Source organism: Giraffa tippelskirchi, chromosome 11 (genome assembly GCF_054371585.1).
Source record: "Giraffa tippelskirchi isolate mGirTip1 chromosome 11, T2T-mGirTip1v1.2.pri, whole genome shotgun sequence".
Lineage (NCBI taxonomy): Eukaryota > Metazoa > Chordata > Mammalia > Artiodactyla > Giraffidae > Giraffa > Giraffa tippelskirchi.
The window spans coordinates 40,058,050-40,082,955 of record NC_137285.1 but is presented as its reverse complement, the minus strand read 5'-3'; the positions used below and the strand labels follow the sequence as shown (position 1 = coordinate 40,082,955).

The 24,906-nt window shown below is 37.6% G+C and overlaps 2 protein-coding genes across 22 annotated transcripts in view; one reads left to right on the top strand and one right to left on the bottom strand.

Moving 5' to 3' along the window:
• Nucleotides 1–11,886, bottom strand: part of ABHD18 (abhydrolase domain containing 18) — a 39,546-nt gene extending 27,660 nt beyond the window's left edge. For all 3 annotated transcript variants that reach the window (XM_081538207.1, XM_081538209.1, XM_081538210.1), the window contains exons 1-3: nucleotides 11,584–11,886; nucleotides 1,407–1,515; nucleotides 680–764 (exon numbers count right to left, since the gene is read on the bottom strand). In XM_081538207.1, the coding sequence (XP_081394333.1) occupies nucleotides 680–764; nucleotides 1,407–1,498 (177 nt within the window). In that variant the 5' untranslated portion in view covers nucleotides 1,499–1,515; nucleotides 11,584–11,886. The remainder of the gene's footprint in view (nucleotides 1–679; nucleotides 765–1,406; nucleotides 1,516–11,583) is intronic.
• The window catches only part of MFSD8 (major facilitator superfamily domain containing 8), a 41,498-nt gene continuing 23,302 nt past the window's right edge, over nucleotides 6,711–24,906 (top strand). For 7 of the 19 annotated variants that reach the window (XM_081538206.1, XM_081538190.1, XM_081538199.1 and 4 more), the window contains exons 1-3: nucleotides 12,043–12,122; nucleotides 15,966–16,057; nucleotides 20,625–20,668. In XM_081538206.1, the coding sequence (XP_081394332.1) occupies nucleotides 12,058–12,122; nucleotides 15,966–16,057; nucleotides 20,625–20,668 (201 nt within the window). In that variant the 5' untranslated portion in view covers nucleotides 12,043–12,057. Of the gene's footprint in view, nucleotides 6,812–9,883; nucleotides 10,360–11,034; nucleotides 11,096–11,239; nucleotides 11,724–12,042; nucleotides 12,494–15,965; nucleotides 16,076–20,624; nucleotides 20,669–24,906 lie in introns of those variants that run through there. The other 12 variants (XM_081538193.1, XM_081538191.1, XM_081538192.1 and 9 more) reach the window with 12 other exon arrangements.

The following is a 24,906-nucleotide window of genomic DNA, read 5'->3' as shown; positions in this document are numbered from 1 at the left end:
AAAATCTTTTGAAAAATGACATCTTCTAGAGATATCCAATATATAAAAGAGATGAAAGTGGAGTTATTTTGGTTGATGGCAGTGAGGGATGTGAAGTTTAACCATTTGCAGCTCCTCCTCAATAACACTAAGCATCCAATTACATAAATCTTGAAGTATTTTACAAAAAAACATGGTTGCTTAAAAACAAAACTATTTCAAAAATGTTTTCTCATATTCTCTAATTTTATAGCATTTTCTTTCTACCCTTTCTCAGCAATTAACCGTATCTCATAACAATTCCCTGATGTTACATAACAATTGTTTTGCTAACAACTTTTCATGTGCTGATTCTCTAACTAGAATACTTCCCTGTATTATTTGTAATTCTCTCGAAATGTTGAATAATTTACTTTAACTTTCTTGAGCCTAAAGATAAAAGATGAGGTTCAAAAAGATCCAGCCCTAAATATTTTCTTGTATGTAAGTGTTAAAAATATGCTCCTATATAAACATGCAGATAGTTATTATAAGCATTCAGTTATATAAAATAATATTTAAAAAAATATTAAATGAAAAAATCTATAACATACTCATGTTTTAGAATTCACTGTTATTATACTCCAACATTCAGCCCACTCTTGCCACACAGTTATATAAAACCTGAATTTCTACAATTGCATTTCTTTCATTTTAATACCTTATCGATATATACTGGATAATCACTTGAAACCAGATTCTGACATCTTTCTCGATTTCCAATAATCTTTCTGAATTCAAAGAGTCTATTATGGGAAGGGAGGAAAAGGAAAAAATTCATTATTCCCATTGTACTGAGACTGATGAAAAGTAACTAAAAATTAGCAAGTCCAGTTTACAAATTGTATTAAAATTTAATTTTAATAATTAAACAAAAAATTAGGCTTTGGTTTTTTTTCAAGACTGAAATTTTGTTTCAGAAAAAACATGAGAAATATCATTGTTCTGAAAGTAATTAACACATGCAAGCCTCAAAATTAAAGGTACAAATCCTGAATTAATTTTCACAAATCCAAATGTTTCCATGAGCTATACAGTATATCACAGTTTTATAGTCATCACAAATTCAAGTTATTCAAGAAAGTTCAGTCCTTGAAAACTCTAAGCAATAATAAATTACCTAAGTTAAAAATCTATGTCTGAGAGCTCTTTATTTTTAAGTCTGGATTACTTTTAAAATAGTTCAGTTTATGATTATGTGAGTTAAAACTTAACAGCAATAATTAGATAAAAGAGAAAAAGTAATTTCTTTTCTTATTTAATAGTTAATGCTTAACTTACCAATCACTTTATATTTATAGAAAAAGACTTTTTAAAAAACTGAAATGAAGTTTTAAATGTTTACTAAAACAACAAACTTAGAGCAAGCATGCAGAGAAACTGCTTACCTTTTGAGATCCTCTGGCCTTCCCCATCCTCTGATAAAAAGTTTTGTAAGGAGTAGTCTCCGGTATAGAATATCTAACTTGCTCACACCCATCAGTAGCAAACAAACATCTATAAAACAAACATTTAAGTGACCTTAAAATATTTTATTTTACTCAGCAGGTCAATTTTCTAACTATCTCTTTATATATTAGGTACAAATTAAAGATTGATCTACTCTCTTAGCAACTTTCCAATATACAACACAGTATTGTTAATAATAGTTACTATGCTGTATATTACATCCCCATGACTTACTTATCTTATAGAAAAAAAAAAAATTGTAACTCTGGTTACAGACTGATGGATGTTATCTAAACTTGTGGTAAATGCATCACAATATATACATATATCAAGTCATTGTGTTGTATACTTTAATATGACATTATATATCATAAGACTGAGGGAAAATGAAATAATGAGATTAAACTAGAACCTTGAATTTATTCTCTTGGGAATAAGATACAAGATATAGGAAAAAAGAACTAGGACGAAAGTAGAGAAGATGAAGTAGAGCCCTGAGCATCAGTAAACTGAATTCTCTCAGGCAGCAGAGTGACTGACAGCAAATACTCAATATCTGTTGATAACAATAGGAGTGGCTAACATGTAATACTGTTTTATCGGCCAGTCACCATTAAAAACTACACACACACACACACACACATACAAGTTCTTGTTTAAACCTTCCAACATTTTTATGAAGAAAGATATAGTACCCCAAGACAAGCAGAGGATAGGTGATTAAGTTCACACAACAAGTGGGCGACAGACCTAAGACTAATTCATGACTAAAGATCTAACTACTCTACTACACTGTCTTCTACACTAAAGTGCATGAAAAGTAATAATTAATCAATGTGACTACTTCTGTACCATTTATCTGTCTTTCCCAAACAGTTCTGAAGCTTTTAAAAAATATCTGCCTCAGTCTTTTCAAATTGAACAGTACAGTTTTAATTTGCAGGCAAAACTGGATTCAGGTTCAGGGTTTATTCTACTTAGAAAAATGGATAATGGAAATTAAAAGTCCCATCAGTGAGGTTTCATAAGTACTTATCTATTACTCTGAATGTTGGGGGAACCACCATTTATGTCTTATATTTTTACTCTTTGATTTGTAACAAACAAGTTCATTTTAATGCTCTTCTTTGCATTAAGTGTACAATCTAATCCACTATCAATTGGACTAGCACTTTATTATTTTTATGACTGGACCAGCAAAACCATTTATTATTGTGATGAAATTTCACTAGAATTCCATACAAAACTTCTATCACCATTATTGTATTATGATATTATCATATTATTGTACCAATGTTAGTATATTAATGTATTGAAGGAGCAAATCTATCAAATACCAATCATATAGGACTTCTATAATTTATGATAGTTTATAGGAGGAAAATCAATTCCATTTAAAGAAGAGGATGAAAGCAAAAATCAGTTTGAAGAATCCTTATGTACTCATTTATTTGCCACGTCCTCTGAAAAAAATTTTTTTAAACATTTCCTAAAACATTCTAAGAATTTTCAATAGTTACTTTGAAAGTTAATCCAGAACTGAATGACATAAGCTTCCTAGAATACCTACGGATGGTGACAAAATACATTTTCGGCTTTCTTTTACCACTTTACAAAAGTATAGTCAATATTTTAAATACAGTCAAAATTGAATGTCAATGAGGGAGAAATGTCAATAATGTTGACATTATCTGTTGATAATTTTTCTACTTAACTGATTCGCATTGTTAATCACAGAGGGGAACTCCTGGTTCTAGTTCCTGTGGCAGTGGCTAGAGCCTTTATGTGTTATTACTTAAACTTAACAACTTTAGTTTTCAGCTGAATCTTATAGGACAAAAAAACCTAAGAATTTCTTTACCTTAATGCACCAACCTCTTCAATGACATTTTCTGATGGAACGATTTTTAAAGATTTGTAATGAAATTATACACTATTTTCAAGCTTTCTTCAATTACCCATTTCTACATGTTTTACAACTATGTGGTATTCTGACATTAATACATAGTTTGCTGAAAAATTTTTTGCTGTTGCCTAGTGAAGTCAAAGTCTGCATACGATAAGAATTGTCCTATGAAGTATGAATAACCAGACGTGATGTACTAGCAAAGAGCTGTGATGAAAGGTGACATCATTTGAACATTTGCAGAGGCTGCAGAGATGGTGTAAAAAGGCAAAGCTTGGAGACTTTCCCAAGTAGTTAGGAGTTCACTACTATTTGTTGTTGCTGTTTCTGTAACTTTTTAAATAAACTGAAGTATAACTTAAAAGTAGAAATTGTAAGAATAATTGATCTATTTTCATAAAATGAACAAGTATATTTTATATGGATGATCATAGTTAAAAGCAGTTGCAAAAGAGAAGGAAAGGTTATAAAGAAAAATCAAAGTTTTACCTGAGTCTTCAGGGAGATTAGTCAGGCAGATAGAAGATATGCAAACACAAAAAGGAAGATGTGAAGAAGTGTGACTTGCCGAAATAACACTGAGAGTCCAAAGAACAGGATCTCAAATGAGCAGGAAATACATCATGCTATTATTAACATTTATCTAGTGGAGACTGATTGTTGACTTTAAAGATTTCATAATAATTTTCTATAGAGTTTGAATCTTAAGTCTTTACCTATCAGATTCATAACAAAAAGCTTTTACCATTCCACTAATTAAAAATTAGTTTTTTATGCATTCCACACATTTTCTTAAATGTTTATATAATCAAACCAACCCATTGCACCATATCCAAGAGAACTCCCTAAAACACTGCAGTAAATATAAAATTCAATTTTTTTTAATGTTAAATTCTTTTTTCTTATCAGAGGTCACTTGGGATTTTGCTTAATGGGGGTTCATAGTTGGTACCTCTATCATCAAACTAAGTACTAACACATCTGCAAAAATTATTCTTAGCTTGTAGACCATACAAAAACTGGCAGGTTGGCCCATAGGCCACAATTTGCTTACTCTTGAGCTAGAAAATCAAATAAATCATAGGTATGTCATGAATATCACAACACTGTCAAAAATGCAAAGATAAACTAAAATGACATAAATAAAATACAGATATTGATTTTAAGAGAATTCATTATGTCAGAAAATTGAAACTATTAATTGCTCAGTTGTATGGACTGTAGCAACCCCATGGACTGTAGCCTGTCAGGCTCCTCTGTCCATGGAATTCTCCAGGCAAAAATACTGGAGTGGGTAGCTATATTTCCGACTCTGGGATCAAACTCAGGTCTCCCACATTGCAGGCAGATTCTTCACTGAGCCTCCAGGCATCATGTCAGAGGGCAGACCTAAAATTTTCATTCTATCTAAAATAATTTTAATTAGCCATATTCTCTCTGCTTAAAATTTAGAATTTGGTAGCTGTAAAAAGTGGAAGCAAAGCAAAATGTTGTGTATACATTGTATGTATATATACATGTGCTGTGCTTAGTCGCTTAGTTGTGTCCAACCCCATGGACTGTAGCTCACCAGGCTCTAGTCAAGAATACTGGAGTGGGTTGCCATGCCTTCCTCCAGGGGATCTTCCCAACCCAGGGCTTGAACTCAGGTTTCCCACATTGCAGGCAGATTCTTTACCGTGGAGCCAGCAGGGAAGCCCAAGAATATTGGAGTGGGTAGCCTATCCCTTCTCTAGGGGATCTTCCTGACCCAGGAATTGAACAGGGGTCTCCTGCATTGCAGGCAAATTCTTTGCCAGCTGAGCTACCAGGGAGGCCGGAAATATACATACAATGACACATTATTCAGCCTTAAAAAAGGAGTAAAATTCTAACAAATGCTACAGCATGGATGAACTTTGAGGACATCAGGCTAAGTGAAACAAGTTGGTCACAAAAAGACAAATACTGTACGATGCTACTTTTATGAGCTACCTAGAGCAGCCAGATTCATACATGGAAAGCAGAGTGGTGGTTATCAAGGGCTGAGGGGAGGGGAAATGGAGGAGGGTGATGGGTGTACAGTTTCAGTTTTGCACAGTGAGAGCTCTACAGATGGATAGTGGTGACAGTTGCACCTAATACACCGAACCATACAATTAAAAATGGCTAAGCTGGTGAATTTTATGTGATGTGTATTTTACCATAAAAATATGAAACCATTTTAGAAATTGGAGTTGATTTGATTTGATAGTTTCTCTTCAAAAATTTTCAGAGGAAGTAAATTGACAATTTCCCTCTTAACAACTTTCTCAGTAAGCAGAAGTAATTCATTTGACCCTAGAACAGAACTCAAGGGTCTTACTATTCTCTTCAAAACACACTACTGTGTAATTTAAATATCTGAAGACTTCAATAAAACCTTTAAATAAAAAGAATTTGAGAAACATATCTTTTGAATCAAGTTGGTCCCTCCCCTTCCTCTGCCCCCACCTCCCATCTTCTCACTTCCCCTGTCTTGAGGATTAGTTCCAAGAACACAGGCTACTTGGGTTTCTGCTTCAGGGTATCATGTAGCTCTTATCAAGGTTGTTGGCTGGGCTGCATTCTCATTTGGAAGCTTAAATGGAGAAGAACCGCTTTGAAATTCACTCAGGTTGTTAACAAAATTCATTTCAGCTTCAGTATTTTGCTCAGCCAGAAGCCAGCCTCAGCTGCTAGGGACTATTCACAGCTCCCTACCACATGGCTCTCTTCATAGGAAGTTCACAAAAGTTTACTTCTTTAAGGCCAACAGGACAGTGAGAGTGAGTGTGCTGACAAGATAAAGTCTTACACAGTCCTGCCCACTCAAAGGGAGTGGATTACCCAAAGAAGTAAACAGGAGGGCTACCTTAGAGACTGTCACACTGGAAGAAACCAATTGTACATCTCAGCCTTTGAGTAAAATAACTGGGCTGACACCCTCATGGCTCTCAATGCCAGAGGTGACAATCACTATCTTCTCACTGTACTACCAACAGGAAAACAAACAAATTGCATAGATCTGAATAAATGTGTGTATAAGCAAGTGAGCTCTTGAAAGTTTGTCTAAATCACATTTACATATTTCCATTCACTCAAGAACACTTGCCCAGAGAAACAAACAAAATCCCTCAAAGCAAAATAAAAACCATTGCATCTTAGTATTTTATAGCATTTTGTTTTTTACTCACTAAACAAATTATAAAAGGCAAACTGGCTTCTAAAATGTTGTCCTCATCATATATATTTTCTAACATAGAGCAATTATTAAAATCAAGTAAGTATATAAAGTATATGTTTAAATTGCTTGACCAGCTTTTTTTTTTCTTTAAAGGGTAAATGTCAATATGTGTAATCTTGATTCCAGTTCCTGGGATGGAGCTCCTAAAACTCTTGGAATTCCTTGAATGAGAGGAGTGTCTTTATGCTAATGAGGTGACTCATGGTGGGGCCCTAGATAGATTCAGGATAATTTCTGGCTGGACACGAGAAAGACCAACTATTTGATTAGAGGGCTGACTTTGGGCCAGCCTGACCTCCAAGAGAGAAAAGGAGTTAGAGATGCACTGAATCACATTGCTAAGGATCCAATCAATCATGAAGACTCCAATGATAACTCTACAGATACTGAGGCATGGTAGAGTTTCTTGGTTAATGAGCATGTGCTGGAGAATGATGCACACTGGCTCCGGAATAAAAGAAAATGGAAACTTCACACTTCCTCTTATGACTTGCCTCATGTGTCTCTTCATGGGGCTGTTGCTAAGTTGTATCCCTTATAAGGAAGCTAGAAGAATAGTATAGTGGTTTAGGTAGTTCTTTTGAGTTGTTCCAGCAAATTATTAACCCAAGGGGTCACAGGAACTCCCAAATCTATAGTCAAGTCAGTTAAAAGTGTGGTTGGCATTGGAAGCAATGGCATCTGGAGGACTGAACCTTTAACTTGTGGGAACTGCACTAACTCCTGTGGTGTTAATCTGTGAGTGATTAATATTAGAGTTGAGCTGAGTATACCCAGCTGGGGTAGAAATGGAACAGTTTACTCTTTAACCAAATAGCAAAATTCTGAATTAGTGTTTCATATTTCAAATAAGGGCTTCCCTTGTGGCTAAGCTGGTAAAGAATCCGCCTGCAATGGGAAGACCTGGGTTCGATTCCCGGATTGGGAAGATCCCTTGGAGAAGGGAAAGGCTACCCATTCCAGTATTCTGGCCTGGAGAATTCCATGGATTGTATAGTCCATGGGGTTGCTTAAGAGACCAACTCTTTATATATTAAGATATGCAACTCTAGCATAAGGAAAAGACAATACTGAGTGATAAATGATAATTTTAATTATTTTATTCCTTGGATCTTTCTGGAATTGTTCAAAAAATAGTACTGATACATTTTTGTGTACATTTATCACACTGTAGGAGAACAATGACATGTCATTACAACACAGGACTTCATAATTTTTTGCAAGTATTTTAGACTATTTACTTTCTTTACAGTGGCAGGAAAAGAATGGGGGAGAGTGGTCCATATCTTCCTCTGTTACTTCCATAGCATCAACAGCAATATGCATATTCCAAGTGAGTGTAAACAAGAACAAAATCCCAACACTCGTGTTTTACAGTAACAAAAGTATGTGAGACAACCCATTTTTCTACATCATATTCTTTTGAGTTGGTAACCGATTAACAAACTAAGACAAACACGCAAAAGTAGAAAGTTGCAGGGACTTCCCTGACAGTCCAGTGGTTAAGACTCCATGATTCCAAGGCAGGGGACATGGGTTCTATCCCTGGTCAGGGAATTAAGATAATGCAAGCCACACAGCATGGACAAAAAAAAAAAAAAAAAGGTAGAAAGTTGCCAAAGAACAGGAAAAAGTGAAAGTGGAAGTGTTAGTCACTCAGTGGTGTCCATGGACGATAGCCTGCCAGGTTCCTTTATCCACTTCAGGTAAGAACACTGGAGTGGTTAGACATTCCCTTCTCCAGGGGATCTTCCCTACACAGAGATTTAACTCGAGTCTCTGTCATTGCAGGCAGATTCTTTACCATCTGAGCCACCAGGGAGGCCCCTAAAGAATGGAAAAGAACCTGAGAAAAGTGAACTCTTCAAATATTTTGTAAAGTACTATATTTATCATTGTTGTTTAGTCACTAAGTCCAAAGTATCGAACTCTTGTAATCCCATGGACTGTAGCACGCCAGGCTCCTCTGTCCATGGAATTCTCCAGGCAAGAATATTGGAGTGGGTTGCCATTTCCTCTTCCAGGGGATCTTCCTGACCCAGGGATCGAACCTTCATCTCTTATATCACCTGCATTGGAAGGCGGGTTCTTCCTAGAAGCCCTCTGGGACTCTGGGGTTACACTAAAAGCTCAGTTGCTAAATGGTGTCAGACTCTGTGACCCTATGGGCTGTAGCCTGCCAGCAAGGTTCTCCGGCAAAAATACTGGAGTGGTTTGCCATTTCCTTCTCCAAGATCTTAAACCCCATCTCATCACTAAGAACAATATAAAAGACCAAGTTTTCTGGGATGCTCTAAACTTGCAGGTTTTTCCAGGCAGGGCTAACTGCTATCCAGTGCCACCATAAACAGATTTTAATCCAAATCCAGGGTAAAGATAACTCCCATTTACCATGAGAAGGTACCATCTGGAGCCACATCAGATACTTTTTAAAGCCCTTGACTGACATTAGTGAGCTTCTGCAGAAACAGGACCCACTTTCAAAGTGTGTATCAAGCCAGACTGACACAGTTGTCATCTATACTTTTATATAGCCAACGCAAAAAAGAAAAACAAAGTGAAACAAAAATAGAAGTTCTAGCACAGTGCCAAGGAATGAAGTATTTCCTAGAAATGTGCTCCATTGCTAAATGACACTCAACATCTATTATGTCATCTAGTACTTTCATCTCTTACCACTCTGTACATCAGCATTTAAATGCAAGCCTAATTGTTTCTGGACTTTTATCCTCAAATAGCTGATACACACATATCTCAAAGGCATACATGAAATTAAAAAAAAATATATCACCACGTACAAGAACTTTAATCCACAAAAATGCAGACTTAATTTTTACATTTTTAAATAACTTATTTTCAATACAAATTTAAGTAGCAGTTTATACTGGAGTTAAGATACACCTGATATCCTCTATTAAAATTTACTACCCTACCTCGACAAATTTAATTCCTTTTAATCTCACACTGGAGAAGAGTAAAAAAACAACAACTTTATTTGTTTATTTGTTTGGAGGGGTATCTAGTCTAGCTGTCTATCTGCTATCTACTCTATTCTAAGCAGTCACCTATGAAAATCCAACAGGCAGACTGTCTCATATGCTTATGTGAAACATTCAGCAAACAATCAAATTTCAATTTTAGTTCTTCTTTTCCACGGGCTTTAAAAGAAATAATTAGGTTTTTAAACATTAAAAAAAAATGTTTTATTTGAGTGTTGTATGTTTCCTAAGAAATGGTTTGTTCTTTTTCTTTTTTCTTTAAATTAGTACAATACACAGAGCTTATTTACATTTCATCAGTTGTATGTGTATTCATTCCATGTACTTCGGCCATCTAAAGTCATCACTTGGAGGCAACAATGGAAAACAGCCGTGTCAGAAGACTTGGGTTCCTCCACTAGCAGTGTGACCTTGAGTAAGCCACCTTTAACTATAAATGGGGAATAATAGCTGGCCTAATACATAAGAGCAAATTATTTCATTTATATAAAAATTGATAATCTATTTTGAAATATTTTGAGAGATATGGGAAAAGATTCTTCTTTACATTTTTTCACAGGAAGGCTGGTGCTGAAAAGCACAGGCTTTATAGTCAGGAGTCCTGTTTCTTAGATTCTAGTTCTGTTGCTAATTAGAGGTATGACCCTAAGCATATTATTTAATCTCCATACTTTCAATTTCCTTGTATGCTCGAGACAATTTCACTTCCGACGATTGTTGTAGGGATGAAATGAAGCAATTCAGTAAGTAGTCATTCAACATGTATTATTTAGTAACCATTCTGCTAGGTGCAACATTGGCTAAAAATTCCTTTGTCAAATATATATATGTATGTGTATATGCCATATACATATATAACATACACTGTGCTAGACTCCAGAGATTAAAAAAGAAGTCAAAGATATATTAAAGCAACATCATGACAAAAAATACTAATTTTACCCATGTACTTTCCTGGAACCAGTCATAGAAATCTGATATGTTTTTGTAAACTGTTACAAACAAATCTGCAAGACTGAATCCAGTACACAGTGTCAGGTCTGGATTCAGAAGATAATCCTGAACTAATAAACACATTTCAAGTTTAGTTGTTTACCAGTGGAATGTGTCTAACAGGATACACACAAGGTCACAAACAAGACAAAGATCAGAAGTGATGGTATATTACCATACAACACATTAACTAGTATAGAGCCTCGCACAGGGTAAGTGCTCATAAATATTGGTCAAAAGAATTGAATCTGGGTCCTAGCTCTGCCACTTTCACAGTGAGTGATTCTGGGTAAGTTATTAACTTCTCTAGGCCTTAGTTCTCTGTAAAGTAGAAATGTGTCTGCTTTACCTATCTCATAGGACTGTTGTGATCAGATGAAATCACACAAGAATGTACCTAGTGCTAATAACACGGTAATTGTGACACACATGACTACCGCTACCAATTAGCTTACAAGTCTGCTTGTAGGGGTAAGATGTTAACATGTAAGCGCCAGGAAAGAAATAGCACCATGATCTACTGAAACAAACAAAAACAACCCATAACATACTTCTTAAAATTGTCATATTCCTTGTGATGAAAAGAGCTGGTCATTGTCAAACTGGTGTTGTGTCTTTTCTAACCCCCAGGTTACAGCAGCAGGCTCTGCTGAGTGACCTCTTGCAAGGCTGAAGCCCCTAGTCCACGCAGGCTGCAAAGGGTTCGAATCTGAGGAGCAGCTAGACCTTATCTCCATTCCAGGTCCTAATAAGGCAGTACGGATAAGGTGCCTTTGCAGTTAGCGGAGCAAAGAAAACCACGGCGCGTAGACACTTCCACCTTCCACAGGCGGAGGGACAGCCCGCCAACCCACCTCACTCGGGCCGGGACCCTCGAGTCTTCCGCCAAGCCTTGCGTTCTCAGTACCTGCCTCCTGGCACGTAGGCAAGTGCTGCAAGAGGCTTGGGAAGCGCGGCCTGGAACAGCTACTTACTCAGTGGCCACTTGGCGGACGCCTGCTGTCCAGCTGGCCGAGATTCCCAGCGCCACGGCTCCCTAGGCTCCTGGGACTCGCCGTCCTTCTGAGCCCCAAACGCAGCGACAGCAGTCTCCCCAGGAACAGAGAAGCGACAGGTAGACGACAGAGACAGAGCCGTGTAGGGAGAGGGATGAACTCCGGGCAGAGTGGCTGTTTGGACACGCCCCCAACCCACCCCGCAGGCGGAGAGGCTCGGACCCGAGAGGAGGACGAGGACTTAAAGCTCCTCCCTTAACCCCCCATCATCCGCTCGGCCCCGCCTCGCCGCCTGCGTGACCCCGCCTCTGACCCCGGGGCGCTCCGCCCTCTTTGGTCGCCTGGCGTGCACGCGCACTTGCCGGCATGTTTTGACAGCTTTAGGACGTCTTGAAAGGGAGGGAGCAGGAGGTGTCGCGAGAGTTGGCCCCAAGCCTTGTGGGAGCTGTAACTATGGCGAGTTTAGGGGTCGATTCTGAGCAGGAGCCGCTCTTAGGGAACAGGACACCCGGAAGCAGGTGAGCGGATGTTGGGGGAAGGCTCCCCTCACTCTCCTGCGCTGTTGGAACTGGCGCCTTTCCCTGCGTCAGGTTTGTGGGCAGAATAAGGGGTGCCGGAGCGACTGGAGCCGGCGGCAAGTCGCGCGAGATTGGAAGGTGCGCTGCCACTTCCTAGAAAGGGCGTCGAGCCGCGGAGCACCTTTGAGCCGGCGGGTTCTGGTGAAGGTGTTACAGAAATGCAAACTGCCTCTTGTACTTGCATTTCGTTGGTGATGCAGCAACCAACTCACTGCTTTCTGCCTTTGGCCCTTTACAGAACCGACCACTGTATACATTTCACGCTGTTTTAACCGGTATTTGGTCTTACTAGTCACTTCACTAATTGCCTGGTAATGATACTTTTTTGCAAGTAAACCTAAGATGAACTCATCTTTGTCCTATGCCAAATGTATAAGTAATAACTAACTCTTAAGCATTTAGGCGATGAGGTGTATTTTGACCCTAGTTTATGGACTATGATTCAGAATGGTTTTTTTCTTACTACGCAATCAAATATGTATTTTCACCTTTAGGAATACGGAGTTAAGTATCATTTTATTATATATATATATCATTATCACAATAAGTTAACCAGTAAGTTCACAGGTAAGCTTCAGCTGTCTACAAACGTGTTAATTTTCGCTCTTTCGTCCCTGTTAAGTACAAAACCTTTTTAAAAAATCACTTCGTTTGAAAGCCTGTGGAAAATGTGTTTGTCGAATCCCCGATCCACTAAACAGAATATATGAAATGTAATTTTATTTAGTTTTTCTTTGAGATTATTAAAATGAATATTACTTCCGAAGTATAGTGTAATAGAGTGACGTCCTCTGGGTTTAATGAAGCATTTGTGACTATACGCTGCTATATGAATTTGTTCTACAGTGCCATACTTTATACATCTGTTTGTTTTTTTTTTCCTGCCTATTCTGTTTCTAGCAAACTATTTCTTGTCATGTTTTTGTTACCTGTTGGCAACTTCTGCTTTTGTTGGTGTCAGCAAACCTCTCTTCCCCCAACTTTATTTCTAGTTTGCTGTGGCTTTGAAAATCATATATGTAAGCTTAATAGAATTGTGGGTAGTTAGAACACAGAAGCTCTGATTGAAAGCTAAAGTTCTCTCCTGCTAATCAAGTGCATGAACTTGAGTGCATGGACTTTGTGACTTTTAAATTTCTTAGCATTATTTTTGCTTCTTCCTAGTCCTTGGCAGTTTTCCACATAGATTCAAGGATCGTTGAATTATGGTTAGATGTAGTCTTATGGTACATTCTGTTACTTTGTCCAAATAAGGGTTAGTTACTCAGTCATGTCTGACTCTTTGTGACCCCGTGGACTGTAGCCAGTCAGACTCCTCTGTCCATGCAAGAATACTGGGTTGGGTAGCCATTCCCTTCCCCAGGGGAATCTTCCCGACCCACGGATCAAACATGGTTCTCCTGACTTGCAGGCAGATTCCTTACCGTCTGAGCCACCAAATAAATCTACTTTAGGAAGGGAATTTTTTTCGCCTTAATTCTTAGCTTCAATTTTGTCCAAGTAATTGATGCCAATGTTGTGCTAATTGCATAACTCAGTCATGTCCGTCTCTTTGCGACCCAGTGGACTGCAGCGTGCCAGGCTTTCCTGTCCTTCACCGTCTCCCGGCGCTTATTCAAACTCATGTCCATTGAGTTGGTGATGCCATCCAACCATCTCATCCTCTGTTGTCCCTTTATCCTCCTGCCTTCAGTCTTTCCCAGCATCAGTGTCTTTTCCAATGAGTTGGCTCTTCGCTCCAGGTGGCCAAAGTATTGGAGTTTCAGCTTCAGTATCAGTCCTTTCAATGAATGTTCAGGATTGGTTTTCTTTAGGATTGATTGGTTTGATCTCCTTGCAGTACAAGGGATTCTGAAGAGTCTTCTCCAACACCACAGTTTGAAAGCATCAGTTCTCTGGTGCTCAGCCTTTATGGTCCAACTGTCACATCTGTACATGACTACTGGAAAAACCATAGCTTTGACTAGACAGACCTTTGTTGGCAAAGTAATGTCTCTGGTTTTTAAATGAACTGTCTAGGTTAGTCATAGCTTTTCTTCCAAGAAGCAAGTGTCTTTTAATTCCATGGCTGCAGTCACCATCTGCAGTGATTTGGGAGCCCAAGAAAATAAAAGTCTCTGTCATTGTTTCCATTCTTACCCCGTCTGTTTGCCATGAAGTGGTGGGACTGTATGCCATGATCTTCATTTTTTGAATGTTGAATTGTAAGTCAGCTTTTTCACTCTCCTCTTTAACCTTCATCAAGAGACTCTTTAGTTCCTCTTCACTTTCTGCCATAAGGGTGGTGTCATCTCATATCTGAGGTTATTTTTTGGGGGGGGGGGGTTCATGTAATTTTTTTACTTAGGAAGAGCTAAAGTAAATAAAATTGATCTCCGAGGGAGATCCATAAGCATGTTACCAAAAGCAAGTCCTAGTGCTTGCCACTAGATAGCCAATTTTCAAGAGACAAGGGTTGGTAGGAAAGGAAGGGTGGTTTTATTTTGGATGCCAGCAACCAGGGGCGAACGTAGACTTGTGTCCAAGAACTGACTCCCTATTGCTGCTCAGGAGACAGATTAACTGTACTCAAAACAACGAAGATGATGCTGAATGGGCTGCCATGTCACTGATATCGAGATGACTGCCGGAGCTTACTGTCCCATCCTCCCCCCTCCCTCTGTCCATACATAAATTTACTAACTCTTTTTGTATGTATATGTGAAAATGTAAGGAGTACACACACTAATGTATCACCTGACAAAGATAGTCTATATGATTCATATACTTACCCTTAATCCAGGTCACAGGCTTATATGAAAACTTAGCCCAGCCTGGAGGGTCCTTGGTCTCTCTTTGGTCCACTAACGGAACTTGTCTGGTAACTCATGTTGAAGCAAAGGCAAGTGTTTCAGGAGGTCTCGGGGCTAGGAATGTCTCAAGTCACATCAAGCCGTCTTGGTGTCACTTATATTAATTTTGCTTCAAGTACCCAGCCAAAATAGTTGCCTACAGCAAAGTTAATTTGATGTCATCAAGTAGAGCATGTCATCATGGTGACAGTTATTATCTTTTTTTTTTAATTAAAAATTTATTTTTGGCTGTACTAGGTCGTTGTTGATGCTTGGGATTTTCTCTAGTTGCAGTGAGTGAGGTCTACTCTCTAATTGCCCTGAGCCGGCTTCTCATTTTGGTGACTTTTCTTGTACCGGCTGTAGGGCGTGCAGGCTTCAGTAGTTGGGGCACCCTGGGCTCTAGAAGGAGCGTAGGCTTAGTTGCTCCACAGCATGTGGGATCTTCTGGAACCAGGGATTGAAACCATGTCTCCTGCATTGGCAGGTGAATTCTTTACGGCTGAGCCACCAAAGAAGCCCCCATTATTATCTTTTAATAGTTACTAGTTAATTGTCCCACCTGTAGGAGATTGAAGTAACTAGTTTATTTTATTTATTTTTATATACTTTATTCATTTTGTCAGTTTAGCAAATTTCAACACTTTTGTTCATAAGTTTTGTAGCATGTCAACAATAGCAAAATAATTGGTTCACAAAATATTTTGCCTGTTTCAGCTACCTCATGTCTCCCTAGCTCCTATGCAGAATGATGCATAAATACAATCCATGGGAATTAAAAGATATAATACTTATTTATAGATGAATTAATATAGTAAAAATCATTATTGGTAAATTAGACCTCTGTCATGTAATTTTCATGACTTTAGGAGAGAGAAAAAAAAATTGTGCCACAGAAAGATTTGCATGTAATGAGCTAACTTTATACTCCTTTTTTCTTCTTTACACTTAGAGAATGGGATATTGTAGAAACTGAGGAGCATTATAAGAGCCGATGGAGATCTATTAGGATTCTGTATCTTACTATGTTTCTTAGCAGTGTAGGTAAGTATTAAATTATAAGTAATTTTTAAAATTTAGAGAAAATACCATATTTGAATGTCATTCAATTAAAAAACATTTTTTTATTGTGGTAAAACCCATATAATATCAAATGTACCATCTTAACCCTTTCTAAGGTCAGAATGTTAAATGTATCTAGATGGTAGTAACCAGTCTCCAGAACTTTTGTGTCTTGTAAAACTGAAATTCTGTACCAATTAAACAATGACTCATTTCCCCTTCCCTGTTAAATCATCATTTTGCTTTCTGTTTCTATGAATTTGACTACTCTAGATACTTCACATAAATGGAATCATACAGTATTTTTTATTTTGTGACTGATTTATTTCATTTAGTATTACGTCCTTAAGGTTCATCTGTGTTGTAGCATGTGTTAGTATTTCCTTCTTTTTTAAGGCTAATAGTATGTTGTATAAATTGTAGGAGAGGGATAATTTTTCCTTTATTTTCTTGGTATTTACAGCTGGGGCCTGCGAATTAAACTGACAAAAGGCAGATCGACAGGAGAAGATCATAAAAATTTAGTTGATGTTAATGTTTTTTATGTTTCACAGGGGGCTTCATAGAAAAGAAGTGAAAACCCCAAAGAAACATTCAGGAGGTTACATACTATTTCAATAAAGGGCTGTAATTGTGGAGAACTGACTAGACAAAGGAAAGGGGTTGGGCTTCTGGGGATGGTAATTGTGGGAAAGTGACTCGGAAATACATGGGGGACACTAATGGAGGATGCAGGTTGTTTTGTAAGGTTTGCTTGTAACAGGCTTATCTCAGCACCTATGCTTCATCTCCAGTGATAAGAAGGTTTTCTTCTTCCTGGTACTGAAAGAGTACATTTCTCAGGGGAAATTTATGCCCTGTTTTTAGGCAGAAATGGGGAGGGCAGAGAGCCCTGCTGTGTCTCCTGTTAGTTGCTTTCGGCTCAAAATAATCAATATGCTAAAGCAGCATGTTTTGAAATAGCATGTTTTGATCCACTTCAGTGTACACCACATTTTGTTTATTCGTTTATTTGTTGATGAACATTTGAGTTGATTCAATGTCTTGTTTTTTAGAAATAGCTGCTGTGAACAGGAGTGTGCAAATATCTCATTTACATCCTGCTTTCAGTTCTTTTGGGTATATATCCAGAAGTGGAATTGCTATATCATATGATAATTCTATTTTTAATTTTTTGAGGAACTGCTATACTTTTTTCCATAGCTGCTGCTGCATTTTGCATTCCCATTGACAGTCTGCTGCTGCTGCTAAGTCGCTTCAGTTGTGTCCGACTCTGTGTTACCCCATAGACAGCAGCCCACCAGGCTCCGCCATCCCTGGGATTCTCCAGGCAAGAATTCTGGAGTGGGTTGCCATTTCCTTCTCCAGTGCATGAAAGGCAAAAGTGAAAGTGAAGTCACTCAGTCGTGTGCGACTCTTAGCGACCCCATGGACTGTAGCCTACCAGGCTCCTCCGTCCATGGGATTTTCCAGGCAAGAGTACTGGAGTGGGGTGCCATTGCCTTCTCCTCATTGACAGTCAGGGTCCAAATTTTTCCACATCTTCACCAACTCTTATGTTTATTTAATAGTAGTCATTCTAATGGGGCTTCTCCCAGGTAGCCCAATGGTAAAGAACCCACCTGCCAATGTAGGAGATGCAAGTTCAATCCTTGGGTAGGGAAGATCCCCTGGGAAAGGAAATGGCAACCCACTCCAGTATTCTTGCCTGGGAAATCCCATGGACAGAGGAGCCTGCTGGGCTACAGTCCATGCGGTTGCAAAAGAATCTGCATGACTTAGCAACTAAATAGCAACAAGTCATTTTAAAGGGCATGAGATGGTAGCTCATTTTGATTTTGATTTGCATTTCCTTGATGATTACTTACACTGGGCATCTTTTCACGTGCATATTGACCATCTATATATGATCTTTGAAGAAATACCTGTTCAAGTCCTTTCCCGATTTAAAAAAAAAATAACGTTTTTTGTTGTTTTGTTTTTATTGAGACGTAGAATTCTTTGTATATTCTGAATATAACCCCAGATCAGATAAATGAGTTGCAAATATTTTCTACCATTCCAGGACTTTTTTTTTTCACTCTGATGATTGTGCCCTTTGTTCACAGAAGTTTTAAATTTTGATGTAGTTCAGCAAATCTATTTTTTTCTTTTGTTGCCTGTGAACCTCATTTAACTTTTATATTAATACATACAAATAGTAAAGTGCTCAGTTTTGTCCAACTCTTTGCGACCCCGTGCACTAGACAGTCCATGGAATTCTCCAGGCCAGAATACTGGAGTGGGTAGCCTTTCCCTTCTCCAGGGGATCTTCCCAATCCAGGGATCGAACCCAGGTCTTCTACATTGCAGGTGGATTCTTTACTGGCTGAGCCACAACGGAAGCCTGAGTGAAGTGCAAAAATCTTAATTTATATAGCTTGATGCATTTTAACCTATTAACATTACTTCTGAAAACACATTTACTAAAAAGTTAATCTTTATTAGGAAAAAAAGTTAAGAATTACAACTGTGTTAAAATGATAAGGAATATACATGTTTTTTCTCAAGTACTATATATACATATATATATAGCATTTCTTAATACTGTGATAGTTTTTATTTTTTTTTATTTTTTATTTTTTTTCTGTGATAGTTTTTAAAGGAATGTTTTAGGGAATAATTTTTTTTTACAAGCTTGGACCCTCTAAGTCCATAGGCACTAATTTTACAAATGGTTTCTTTCCCTGAGATGGATTTAGTGGTCATTTGACTAAATTGTTTTCCATATCCTTTCTGTTAATCCCAGGTCACTTTCTTGTTCTCTCTCACTTGCCAGTCTTGTTTATGATTCAACATTGAGTAAGAACAGATTTTAAAATACACTAAAATGAAACTAATAATTAAATTATTTTTTAAGTCAAACTTTTCTCAAATCTGGTGCTCTGTGACAGCCTAGAAGGGTGGGATGAGATGGGAGGTGGGAGGGAAGTTCACAAGGAGGGGAACGTATGTATGCTGCTGCTGCTAAGTCGCTTCCGACTCTGTGCGACCCTGTAGACGGCAGCCCACCAGGCTCCGCCATCCCTGGGATTCTCCAGGCAAGAATACTGGAGTGGGTTGCCATTTCCTTCTCCAGTGCATGAAAGGGAAAAGTGAAAGTGAAGTCACTCAGTCGTCCGACTCTTAGTGACCCCATGGACTGTAGCTTACCAGGCTCCTCTGTCCATGGGATTTTTCCAGGCAAGAGTACTAGAGTGGGGTGCCATTGGGCCTTCTCCGAACTTATGTATACCTTTGGCTGATTCATGGTGACATATGGCAGAAACCAGTGCAATATTGTAAAGCAATTATCCTCCAATTAATAATAAATGAAAAATAAACCAAGCTTTTAAAAAAGGAACGACGTACTGACACCGCTACAAAATTGATGAACCTTGAAAGCATTATCAAAGAAAGAAGCCAGACAAAAAAACATACTGTATGATTCTATTCATATGAAAATCCAGGAAAGGAAAACCTATAGAGACAGAAAGTAGATTTCTGGGTTGCTTATGGCTGTAGGGGAGGGGATGGAGGGTAGCAGAGGATAGCTAAAGGGTCCAGGGTTTCTTTTTGAAGTGACTATGGTATTCTAAAATTGACTATAGTGATGGTTGCATATATTTGGAATACTAAAAACCATTGAATCAAACACTTTAAAATGGGTGAATTCTATGTGAATTATATCTTAATACAACTTTAAAAAAAGTAGCTTTGATATGATTTTGATTGAATGTGCCTAATATTTAAAATTGACAAATAGCATTGGCATTAATCATTACAGTTGTGTGTGTGTTAAGTCGTTTCAGTCATGTCTGACTCTTTGCCACCCCATGGATTGTAGCCCGCCAGGCTCCTCTGTCCATGGAATTCTCCAGGCAAGAATACTGGAGTGGGTTTCCATACCCTCCTCCAGGGGATCTTCCCGACTCAGGGATCAAACCCTGGTCTCTTATGTCTCCTGCATTGACAAGCAGGTTCTTTACCAGTAGCACCATCTGGGAAGCCCAATGATAATCATTACAGTTATCAAGCTAGCAGAGACAATTTTATTTTAAGGTATGCCCATCTTGAGGAATCCTGGTTCTTTTTAGCCACTGTCCCCTTTAAAGGTCATTTTTTAAAGGTCATTAGTCACCCCTACAGTCAATTATTTCTCTCAAATAAAACCGATTACAAGTTTAGCATTCCTCTGTAACAGAGTAGCCTTTCCTCCATTCATTTTTGCTGTAAACGCTTAACAAAGCTTTCAGTAATTTTCATCTACAGTAAAGACATGTGAATAAGGAGAAATAGGTCCTCTGCTTTTATTCTGATAATTATAATGAGGGACTATAATTATATATATTTTTTCAAGTCTGAAGTATTTATTTTTCTTCTGATAAATAAAATCCCATTGCTTGATAAATTAAATATTTGTGGTAATAAATTTGTAAATTCAGAATGATGTTTTAAAATTCATGTTCAAAAAATTGTATCTGTAGTGATGAAATTGTAAATATAAATAACAGAATTTGCCTCTTCACAGGATTTTCTATTGTGATAATGTCAATATGGCCATATCTCCAAAAGGTTTGTATGCTTCGTTCTTCTTTTAAGTAGCTATAGTAGTAATAACTCTTATGTAGTTTTCTAGAGAGTCTCTGTAGTATTCTGATTTAATCTTTACTAGAATAACATGAGAATAATTCCTCTAAAGAAGGTTTTGAGTAAGGTGACCATATGCTTTATTGTGCAAACCAGAACACTCTTGAAGTGAGAAGAGTATTATAGCAGAATATAGGATTATATCCAGCAATCCTAGGCAAATATAGATATATATATATATCTATATATAGTGCTCAGTCACTTCAGTCATGTCCAACTCTTTTTGCAACCCCATGAACTATAGCCCACCAGGCTCCTCTGTCCTTGGGATTCTCCAGGCAATAATACTGGAGTGGGTTGCCATGCCCTCCTCCAGGGGGATCTTCCTGATCCAGGGATTGAATCCTCGTCTCCTGCATCTCCTGAATTGCAGGCAGATTCTTTACCTCTGAGCCACCTGGGAAGTCCTTAGATGTATGGTCACATCCTTATCAGACATTTTCCCATCCTCTTCATATCCCTTCCCTGATAAAAAAGGAAACTAGGTTAGACATAGTCTGAATTCCTAAAATGTACACATTTCATGCTTTCCGATAGAATTAATTTGGGTTGTCAGGTGACATTGTGAAATGACTAGACAATATACATATTTTGATGCTGTGGTTACTAGATAGGAAGGAGAGAGTGAAAAGATGAAAATTTGGTGGGTACCTGGTGGGCTGCCGTCTGTGGGGTCGCGCAGAGTCGGACACGACTGAAGCGACTTAGCAGCAGCAGCTGACATCAATTGATCATCAAGTCCTGTCAATTCTACTTTAAAAAAAAATATATTTGACATATAACTGTCAGTTTTATCTTAAAATTCCAGTAATGCATTTATTAAAAAATCAGTATTTAAGTTGGAAGCATAATTAACCTATAATAATATTTCAGTCAGGGTTTCTGAAGGAATTCTTCCTTACTTCCTAATTCCTGTTTACTCCTTAACTTGCTACAATGTGATTAACTCCTCTGCTACCCTGAAACTGCTCTTGATGAGTTCTTCAAAGACTTAGTTACTCACCAAACACTAGATACTTTTCAGTCCTTACTTGAGGTGACATTTGGGTAGTTCTTGACATTGTTGTCCTTTCTCTGCTTCTTGAAACCTTCTTTTAGCTTCCATGCCATTACCCTTAGGTCTTTATTCCTAAATTATTTTGTGTAGTTTTCTTTATCAGCTTACTCCTTATATTTTGGTTTTCTCCAACAGTGTGTATGTGTGTTTCAGCCTAAATCCTGAGCCTTGGCCCACATTATATCTATAGTGAGTTTTAGTTTCATGAGTAATGATTTCATGTAAAATAATGTTTTAATCAGTTTAAATTGATTTTCAAAATGGCAATGAAAATGTGAAACTAAATCACTCAAAAGTAACATTAGTATTTTACTTCTATATTTCTTTTAAAAATAGCATTTTAAGTTAATAATGATAAAAACTACTGTCCCTCACCTCACTTTGGGTTAGAACGTTTTCCTGTGTGCTTCTATATCCCTTTACCGTTAACACTTATCATTGAGTGTTGTAACTGTGTGTTAGAGAGTTTACCTAACTTCCCTAGTAGGTTGTTAGAATGACTGGAGGGCTTCAACAAAAATACTAGATATGTTTGATGACTGTTTAGAGTTTAAAAATTATACTGTGCTAAAAAATCCAAAATGAAATACAAGATGTCAATAAATTTTTTATGCCTGCTTTTTTTGCATGCTCAGTCGCAAAATTTATAAGATAAATGTACTTGGATGAGCCTAAGATCCTTCAGATCTTTGCACATTTTCCTCCTTTTTTTCTGGAATACATTTTTCCCCTGCATCTCTCCTTTCTTCTGCCATTCCCTTCTTCCCTTCTTCTCCACTATTTTCAAGGCTTTGCTGCAATGTCCCCTCTGAAAAGCCTTTTCTTACTGTCCCTCACCTCATTTTGGATTAGGAGGTTTTCCTTTGTGCTTCCATATCTCTTTATTATTAACACTTACCATTGAGTGTTGTAACTGTGTGTTGCAGAGAGTGTACCTAACTTCTCTACTAGGTTGTTAGAATGGCCGGATGGCTTCAACAAAAATACTAAACATACATGATGAATGTTTAAGGTTTAAAAATTATACTTATTCAGTGGTAAAGAATCCCCCTGCAATGCAGGAGACATGGGTTTGATCCCTGGGTTGAGAAGATCCCCTAGAGGAGGAAATGGCAATCTACTCCAGTATTCTTGCTGGGAAAATCCCATAGACAGAGGAGCCTGGCGGGCTACAGTACATGGGGTCAAAAAGAGTCGGATGTGACTGAGCATGCAAAAACACACATAAGGAATTTATTGACATCTTATATTCATTTTAGATTTTATTAACTTAAAATTCTATTTCTTATGCTATCTTTATAAGAAATATAGGAAGAAAAATACTAATTTCACTTTTTAGTGATTTAGTGCCCCAGTGTCATTGTCATTTTGAAAATTAATTTAAACTAATTAAAGCTTTATTTTACATGAAATCATTACTCATGAACTTATAAACTCTTCCCATACTGACAGAATTATTAGAGTTAGAGTAGTATATTTAACAATTCTGGAGCAACATCTTCTGTGCTAAAATATGTATTTCCATATATCAATACTCTAGATTTCGGTGGTCTCTGTGTCTAACCTCACAATTTTCAAAAGGAAGGTATTTGCACAATTAGGTCTACTCAGCATAATACATTGAATTTTGAAATTGACTGCTTTCAGCAAATACTTGGAATCTCTTCAAAAGAAAAGTTATTCAGGTCACATGAATATATCACTAGTTCTTTGGCAATACAAATATAACATTTTCACCCAAAATCTTATGAATTAATTTTCTCAAGTTATTTCATAATACTATTAATAGTATTATAATGATTATAATAATTATAATTATTAATAACTTACTGTGTGCCAGGCACACACATCTAAATTATCTTTTGATTTTCATAACAACTCTGTGAGGTGGTTATTATCACTCCTGTTTAACAGATAAAGAAACTCAGAGAAGTTATATAGCTTGCCCAGAATCACACAGCCAGAAAATGGCAGAATCAAGCCTATCTGAAACCAAAATCTGACTCTACAGTACTATGTTACCTACTGCCTTAAAATTTTCGTTCTTTTTCTTTCTAATTTTATTTATTTTATTGAAGTGTAGTTGATTTACAGTGTTTCAGACATTCAGTAAAGTAATTCAGTTACACACACAGACATACATATGTACATACATATATATATTCTTTTTAATTATAGATTATTACAAGCTATTGAATATAGTTCCCTGTGCTATGTAGCAATTTCTTATTGTTTATCAAAATTTTCATTATTAATTTGAGGAAATTAAAAGACGCTTACTCCTTGGAAGGAAAGTTATGACCAACCTAGACAGCATATTAAAAAGCAGAGACATTACTTTGTCAACGAAGATCCATCTAGTCAAGGTTATGGTTTTTCCAGTGGTCATGTATGGATGTGAGAATTGGACTATAAAGAAAGCTGAGCGCAGAAGAATTGATGCTTTTGCACTGTGGTGTTGGAGAAGACTCTTGAGAGTCTCTTGGACTGCAAGGAGATCCAACCAGTCCATCCTGAAGGAAATCAGTCCTGAATATTCATTGGAAGGACTGATGCTGAAGCTGAAACTCCAATACTTTGGCCACCTGATGAGAAGAGCTGACTCATTTGAAAAGACCCTGATGCTGGGAAAGATTGAGGGCAGGAGGAGAAGGGGATGACAGAGGATGAGATGGTTGGATGGCATCACCGACTCGATGGACATGGGTTTGGGTGGACTCCGGGAATTGGTGATGGACAGGGAGGCCTGGCATGCTGTGGTTCATGGGGTCGCAAAGAGTCGAACGCGGCTGAGCGACTGAACTGAACTGAACTATCTTTCTTATGATAATATGTTACCACATATTGCTTAGCTTAAAAGTCATCTCTGAGAAAGATAAAAAGCTAGGCCACCCCGCTCCCTCCAGAAAAAAACCCCCCAAAACCCAAACAGTAAATTATTTGTCTGAAAGAAATTTGGTACTACCGTGACTCTGTGACTTGTGCTTCTGGCCATGACTGATAGACCACTATCAGCTGGGTGATTCCTTAGGCTGTGTCGCCTAGAGTTGTGCTTAATTTCCAGGAAGACTCATATTCTTAAACCAAGATTTTGAATTGGGATGAT